The sequence below is a fragment of the Coregonus clupeaformis genome, chromosome 21 (assembly GCF_020615455.1).
Source record: "Coregonus clupeaformis isolate EN_2021a chromosome 21, ASM2061545v1, whole genome shotgun sequence".
In the NCBI taxonomy this organism is placed as follows: domain Eukaryota; kingdom Metazoa; phylum Chordata; class Actinopteri; order Salmoniformes; family Salmonidae; genus Coregonus; species Coregonus clupeaformis.
The window spans coordinates 12,037,287-12,045,419 of record NC_059212.1 but is presented as its reverse complement, the minus strand read 5'-3'; the positions used below and the strand labels follow the sequence as shown (position 1 = coordinate 12,045,419).

The 8,133-nt window shown below is 43.7% G+C and overlaps 1 protein-coding gene across 1 annotated transcript; it reads right to left on the bottom strand.

Moving 5' to 3' along the window:
• Nucleotides 1-194: 194 nt before the first annotated feature.
• On the bottom strand, nt 195-3,827 carry LOC121534927 (adiponectin). The gene is made up of 3 exons (XM_041841551.2): nt 3,694-3,827; nt 2,599-2,945; nt 195-2,449 (listed from the first exon to the last, which is right to left on the bottom strand). Exons 2-3 carry the CDS (start codon nt 2,921-2,923, stop codon nt 1,881-1,883), a joined length of 894 nt encoding a protein of 297 aa, XP_041697485.1. The 5' UTR covers nt 2,924-2,945; nt 3,694-3,827; the 3' UTR covers nt 195-1,880.
• Between the last annotated feature and the right edge of the window lie 4,306 nt (nt 3,828-8,133).

The following is an 8,133-nucleotide window of genomic DNA, read 5'->3' as shown; positions in this document are numbered from 1 at the left end:
CATTGGGCACTAGATGGCGATATTCAGCTGGCAATGGCAATGATCACCCTATTCTGTTCTGTGGCTTGTCTTTCACATTTGTCTCCTAGATTCCCTTGAAGGCATTTAATTTAAATGTAGCATGTTTCTCAACAATGGTTACTGAATAGACTTCCCTGTCATTACTTCTCTTTCACTGCTGATTTCTATATTTTCAAGCTGTCTGAGCTCATCACAAGTTTTGCATTGTGATGTTCCTCAGAATTTAAATGGGTGGTTTTAATCTAGGTTGAAGATATCTTCAACCTACGTTTCAATCAGGAAATATGAATCCAATCAGTTGACCTCAGCCACTGGATACATGCATGAATAATGGCCCTTATTAATGATTTGATGGTGGCTAAAGCAATCAATCTGAGATTCTTTCATAAGCATTTACATTCTTCACTAGCAATTGTGTATATATTTTTTTGTTTATGATATGGAGCTATTTTTAGAGCACCACAATTTCAAGGTTGAGGTATAAAATACATGTTCACATTTCTACTGTCTCTCATCGTGATAATTTAGTTGAGCCTTAGCAACAAAATGAAGTGGGTAGTGACGGAGAACATTGAACAGGAGATGGGTAGGTATTCATTTACCATTGGGGCCTTCATAGGCAGATGTTATGGCCAGCATTCTGTCATTGATTTGTTGGTATTTTTCCTACTCAACGAATAAGTGTCTGTCAACTAGCAAATCAACACATATGCAAACCTCATGCCGGTCATGTAAACACTTATTATTATATCATGTTCCTGAACAAGGCACTTGTCTACTCAAGAAATGCCTCAGCGCACATCTATTGGTATTATTGACAGTACTCATGTGGAGCTGACTAGTCTCTTGTGGTTCCCTGACCATTTCAGTGGCCAAGAGTAGCATGATACTGTTTCAGTACTATTTAGCGCTATAGATCCTCCAGAATGAAGAGCGCTTAGTTCTAATTGGTCCATGAGCAAGTGATGCAATGTGCATGGGGGTCACCCATTGGCTCTGAAGGTGGATTCATCTAGAAGCCACTGCTCACATTACAACAATTTGCACTGATCTCCAGTTTCTATTTGTGCCTCAATGTTGGCATAGAGACAAGCACAGTGAAACTTATGTGAGCATGTTTTTACTAGAATACAGATGTATTCAGTTTGGGGATTGTATCCACCAAGTAACTTTGTCCAATGATAAAGATAAAGATAAAAGAAAGTTGATCTTTAGAGTAAGTCAATATCCAAATAAATATTATCCTGATTCTATAGGCTATACTACTGACGAACCCTAACGACTGGTTGGCTAAATGGAAACCAGCAAATTGTCCAAAGGGTGACCGGCCTGCCACACTCCTGAAGTGTTTTGGACACACTTGCTCAAACCTGCCCACGTCCCTATCGTAGCAGCCAAGCAAAACTCAGTTGCGGATCTTGTCAGCCATTTCACATCGCAGTGGTTTGTTATCTGACAAAGAAAGCATAGCTGACATTTTACATTTGCTATAACACATTTTATTATTTCACAGACACTGCCTAAATATGTGACACTGCCATAAAGCCATCTAGGCTGTTTGTCTTTGCACAAGTTATTACATCCAATACCAATTCAATACTTCATTTTAATGTCTCTTTTACGCTAGAATCCACCTAACAATTGAAGCGAAACATCTTATATATAGATATAGAACTAACATTTGAGAAGTTTAAAGCATTCTGTGCACCCTTTTAAAAACGTACTAATGTAAGAAACGACTTATACCCCTCCCCCCTCAGTCCCCAGCCAGAGGGCAATGTAGGCCTATAGAGCAGTCAGGAAAAGGTCGCTACAGCCTTCCCTACTCTATACATCACCCTTCAAGACCTGCATAAACCTCAGTGTCTACCAACTCCAACAGAGTGACGTCTCCTTCTTGCCTCCAACTCCCCCATGTCGGGATACAAAAGAAACCCGGAGAAGGTGGAGTCGTTAGTGTTGTCAGCATACACCCCGCCAAACTCCTCATCTCCGTAGATCTGCAGCCAAACCTCGTCCCCAGACTGCAGCCTCAGTATGAGGGCCCCCGAGGCCTGGTCCACGTTGCCCTCGTGGTACTGGTCGTAGGTGAACATGACGGGCTTGTCGTTCTTGAACAGGCTCACCCGAGCATCTTTGGTGTAGACTGTGAGGTGGTACGTGAAGAAGTAGACCCCGGGGAGGGAGCAGTGGAACTTTCCGCTCACGTCATCGTAGTGGTGCTGCTCGTTGTGGAAGAATTTGTTAAAGCGGATGGGCACGTTGGTGGCGGGGACTGGATCTGTCAGGCCCACGCTGAAGGAGGAGTGATACGACAGGGCGCTCTCACCCTGTGCCCCCTTCAGACCGGGGTTGCCCGGGAAACCGCGAGGTCCCGGAGCGCCGTTGTCGCCCTTTTCGCCGGTCTCTCCCTTCTCACCTGGTTCACCTGTACACACAAAGACGTCACCAGAGTCGGGGCGAACTTAGCAGCCTGTACTGGTGTTCATTGACTGTGCCTCATGCGGGTTACTGTGATTAGATTTACTGTGAACTTTGGATGATGTAGCAGCAGCACAGTACAGTTGGTCTTCTTACCTGTATCTCCTTTCTCTCCTCGAGGGCCATCGTGCCCATCTCTCCCATCTCTCCCTGGGTTCCCATTGTGCCCTGAAGTGCCTGGCACTCCTCCCATCCACATGGCACAAGGCTTCCGGTCATCAGTCGGGCCGGCTTCTGTCCCAGGACCCTCAGGCTCTGCCACCTCCACCACCGCCTCTTCATTGTCTGCAGCTGCCTCTTCCTCTTCTACTGCTGCCTCCTCGGCTGGTTCCTCTGCCTCTTCTCCATCTTCCTCCTGAGCCACGCTAAAGCCCCCGGCCAGCAGCATGCCCAGCAGCAGCAGGCTCCACAGTAGCTTCATGGCACTTTCTAAACAACCCCTACTGTAATAAACACATCAGTATCACACAGGTTAGTGCTGTTCTGCGACCTCTCACTTTGGGTCAAGGCAAGGCCCCATGCCCAAGGCAAGGACTTGTATATAATGCAACATTTTTACGTCTGCTGCACCAAAAAATGGGTCTGGACATGCGCTAAATGCTGGGAAACATAATTCCAGAGCACCCGACAGCTATTGATTGTAAGGCACACGCTGTACAGCCCTGTGGTTTTGTGCCGTACTTAACATCTAAATGAAAGACGCTATTGCAGTTAAGCGGCTAATGAACAAAAAGCTATACAGGCAGTATATGGTCCTCTGTAGCTCAGCTGGTAGAGCACGGCGCTTGTAATGCCAGGGTAGTGGGTTCGATCCCCGGGACCACCCATACCCAAAAATGTATGCACGCATGACTGTAAGTCGCTTTGGATAAAAGTGTCTGCTAAATGGCATATTATATTATATGATATATTATTATATAATGTAACTCATATAATGCCCTTGGCCAAAATCATTGCCGTCCACCAGCAAAGCTACAATACAACTTCAAAGAAAATAACTCAAAAGTATGTATGAAATAGGATTCAATTCCAAAGTAGGTTAATATCAATTTGGATCCAAAATGTTTACAGTGAATAGGTAAACAGTTGCCCCCTGGACAGTTGACCCCCTCTCCCTAGCGATAAGAACATCATCTGATCACATGTTTTGCCAATACCTGTAAACTTGCATCAGAGGTTACAGTCCCTTACCTTGTCTATGTTTTTCCCCCTCGGAGAGGAGAGTGTTCAGTGGCGTCCCTAAGACGACTATCCTCACTCAGCGCAGCAGTGTGTCACAGTCCAGTTGTCCTGTGGCCAGTGTCCTTGGGGGACATGTGTAACTTATTACTGATTGCCTGTCACACTATATTTATCTCTGTCCTACTTTATTTATGGGCCCACTGATCCAAAAGGGCAGTGGGGATTAGAGAGCCCACTCCTCCCCTTAACCCTGGCTGTCCATTTTCTGACTCTCTGCCAGTCTGGTCACACTCACTTAAAGGGGGGGACTTTAGGTGACCGATTTCTCTCCAGAAACTGTGTAATCTCTTTTTTTTTTTTACCTGGTGAAACTTTTGATCAACGAGGGCTAATGTTTATTTGTTGATGCAACATTTCATTGCCGTTTCAAATATGTGCGGCACAAAACGCCCTGACGTGAATCATCTCGTTCCCAAGACAACCGATACTCTTTGCCTGTTTGCCTTGTCATGTAGACATGGTGTTGTCAGACAAATGTAACACATTTGTGGTGGAAAATTGTCTTCTGAAAACATTTGTGTCATTGTCAGCTATTAACTGGACAGTTATTTGAAACATCTGAAATGTCAGTTTATTTGTTCTCTGTGATATCAATGTATTAGTAACTGAAAACTGAGTGTGTGGGGCTTTATAAAAATGTGGATACAAATCTCAAATTTACGACAATCCTACCAGAGTTTGTCATGACGACCTCAGAAATGATTACTCAGTCATCTGATTCACACCTAGAATAAGAAGCCTCAACAAATACAGGTCATGTTAGAGACATTTTACTTTGCCCCCTTACAGCCACCGTATCAGATACACTCCCCTACATATAGTGAGGGAAAAAAGTATTTGATCCCCTGCTGATTTTGTACGTTTGCCCACTGACAAAGAAATGATCAGTCTATAATTTTAATGGTAGGTTTATTTGAACAGTGAGAGACAGAATAACAACAAAGAAATCCAGAAAAACGCATGTCAAAAATGTTATAAATGTATTAGCATTTTAATGAGGAAAATAAGTATTTGACCCCCTCTCAATCAGAAAGATTTCTGGCTCCCAGGTGTCTTTTATACAGGTAACGAGCTGAGATTAGGAGCACACTCTTAAAGGGAGTGATCCTAATCTCAGTTTGTTACCTGTATAAAAGACACCTGTCCACAGAAGCAATCAATCAATCAGATTCCAAACTCTCCACCATGGCCAAGACCAAAGAGCTCTCCAAGGATGTCAGGGACAAGATTGTAGACCTACACAAGGCTGGAATGGGCTACAAGACCATCGCCAAGCAGCTTGGTGAGAAGGTGACAACAGTTGGTGCGATTATTCGCAAATGGAAGAAACACAAAATAACTGTCAATCTCCCTCGGCCTGAGGCTCCATGCAAGATCTCACCTCGTGGAGTTGCAATGATCATGAGAACGGTGAGGAATCAGTTCAGAACTACACGGGAGGATCTTGTAAATGATCTCAAGGCAGCTGGGACCATAGTCACCAAGAAAACAATTGGAAACACATTACGCCGTGAAGGACTGAAATCCTGCAGCGCCCGCAAGGTCCCCCTGCTCAATAAAGCACATATACAGGGCCGTCTGAAGTTTGCCAATGAACATCTGAATGATTCAGAGGGAACTGGGTGAAAGTGTTGTGGTCAGATGAGACCAAAATTGAGCTCTTTAGCATCAACTCAACTCGCCGTGTTTGGAGGAGGAGGAATGCTGCCTATGACCCCAAGAACACCATCCCCACTGTCAAGCATGGAGGTGGAAACATTATGCTTTGGGGGTGTTTTTCTGCTAAGGGGACAGGACAACTTCACCGCATCAAAGGGACGATGGACGGGGCCATGTACTGTCAAATCTTGGGTGAGAACCTCCTTCCCTCAGCCAGAGCATTGAAAATGGGTCGTGGATGGGTATTCCAGCATGACAATGACCCAAAACACACTGTAATTTTCATCATAGGTACATGTCAATTATGACAGACAAATTGAGAAAATGATTTTTTATGAATTTATTTGCAAATTATGGTGGAAAATAAGTATTTGGTCACCTACAAACAAGCAAGATTTCTGGCTCTCACAGACCTGTAACTTCTTCTTTAAGAGGCTCCTCTGTCCTCCACTCGTTACCTGTATTAATGGCACCTGTTTGAACTTGTTATCAGTATAAAAGACACCTGTCCACAACCTCAAACAGTCACACTCCAAACTCCACTATGGCCAAGACCAAAGAGCTGTCAAAGGACACCAGAAACAAAATTGTAGACCTGCACCAGGCTGGGAAGACTGAATCTGCAATAGGTAAGCAGCTTGGTTTGAAGAAATCAACTGTGGGAGCAATTATTAGGAAATGGAAGACATACAAGACCACTGATAATCTCCCTCGATCTGGGGCTCCACGCAAGTTCTCACCCCGTGGGGTCAAAATGATCACAAGAACGGTGAGCAAAAATCCCAGAACCACACGGGGGACCTAGTGAATGACCTGCAGAAAGCTGGGACCAAAGTAACAAAGCCTACCATCAGTAACACACTACGCCGCCAGGGACTCAAATCCTGCAGTGCCAGACGTGTCCCCCTGCTTAAGCCAGTACATGTCCAGGCCCGTCTGAAGTTTGCTAGAGTGCATTTGGATGATCCAGAAGAGGATTGGGAGAATGTCATATGGTCAGATGAAACCAAAATAGAACTTTTTGGTAAAAACTCAACTCAGTCGTGTTTGGAGGACAAAGAATGCTGAGTTGCATCCAAAGAACACCATACCTACTGTGAAGCATGGGGGGTGGAAACATCATGCTTTGGGGCTGTTTTTCTGCAAAGGGACCAGGACGACTGATCCTTGTAAAGGAAAGAATGAATGGGGCCATGTATCATGAGATTTTGAGTGAAAACCTCCTTCCATCAGCAAGGGCATTGAAGATGAAACGTGGCTGGGTCTTTCAGCATGACAATGATCCCAAACACACCGCCCGGGCAACGAAGGAGTGGCTTCGTAAGAAGCATTTCAAGGTCCTGGAGTGGCCTAGCCAGTCTCCAGATCTCAACCCCATAGAAAATCTTTGGAGGGAGTTGAAAGTCCGTGTTGCCCAGCGACAGCCCCCAAAACATCACTGCTCTAGAGGAGATCTGCATGGAGGAATGGGCCAAAATACCAGCAACAGTGTGTGAAAACCTTGTGAAGACTTACAGAAAACGTTTGACCTGTGTCATTGCCAACAAAGGGTATATAACAAAGTATTGAGAAACTTTTTGTTATTGACCAAATACTTATTTTCCACCATAATTTGCAAATAAATTCATAAAAAATCCTACAATGTGATTTTCTGGATTTTTTTCTCTCGTTTTGTCTGTCATAGTTGACGTGTACCTATGATGAAAATTACAGGCCTCTCTCATCTTTTTAAGTGGGAGAACTTGCACAATTGGTGGCTGACTAAATACTTTTTTTCCCCCACTGTATCTAGTCCTCCCCCATAGAGTACCACAGTATGAATCATAATACCCATAAAACCTAGCCGTCAGACAAGGAAATAGTTCCAATTGTTTTTCCACCATTCATGGAAAAACTATTGGAACCATTTCCCTGTTTGACCGCTAGGATATATGGGTATTATGACACCACCACTGTGGGGCTCTATTTGAAGGTGTCGTAAGTATTTGGACAAATTAACTTAGTGTATTACATTTAGTCAAGTATTTTCTTCCATGTTCCTAGCAAGCAATAACTACATCAAGCTTGTTTTTTATTTTACCTTTATTTAACTAGGCAAGTCAGTTAAGAACAAAATCTTATTTACAATGACATCCTACACCGGCCAAACCCGGACGACGCTGGGCTAATTGTGCACTGCCCTATGGTACTCCCAATCACGGCCGGTTGTGATACAGCCTGGAATCGAAACAGGGGATCTGTAGTGACGCCTCAAGCACTGAGATGCAGTGCCTTAGACCGCTGCGCCACTTGTGACTCTACAAACTTGTTGGATGCATTTGCAGTTTGTTTTGGTTGTGTTTCGGATGTTGTGCCCAATCTTAAATAAATGCTAAATACTGTCTTGAGTCACCTTTATTGTAAATAAGAATGTAATATGTTTTTGAACACTTTACGGATAATCATGAATGAATCGTGAATATTGAGTGAGAAAGTTACATATGCACAAAGATCATGCTAACCTCTCACCATTACAAATAACAGCAGAGGTTAGCATTTTTGGGGGCGGGGTATGATATTTATGCATCTAACTTTCTCACTCATCATTCACAATTCATTCAGGACTATCTGTAATCATGGTAGCATCTATATGAATGTAGAAGTGTTCAGAAACATTCTATTCTTATTTACAATAAAAGTGACTCCAAAATGACACAATACATTATGACACTACATTAGCCAAGTAGCTCA

Coding starts and splice junctions, on each gene's coding strand:
- LOC121534927 (XM_041841551.2), bottom strand. CDS start 2,923: ATGAAGCTACTGTGGAGCCTGCTGCTGCTGGGCATGCTGCTGGCCGGG. Junction 2,450..2,598: donor AGGAGAGAAAGGAGATACAG/GTAAGAAGACCA, acceptor TTGTGTGTACAG/GTGAACCAGGTGAGAAGGGA.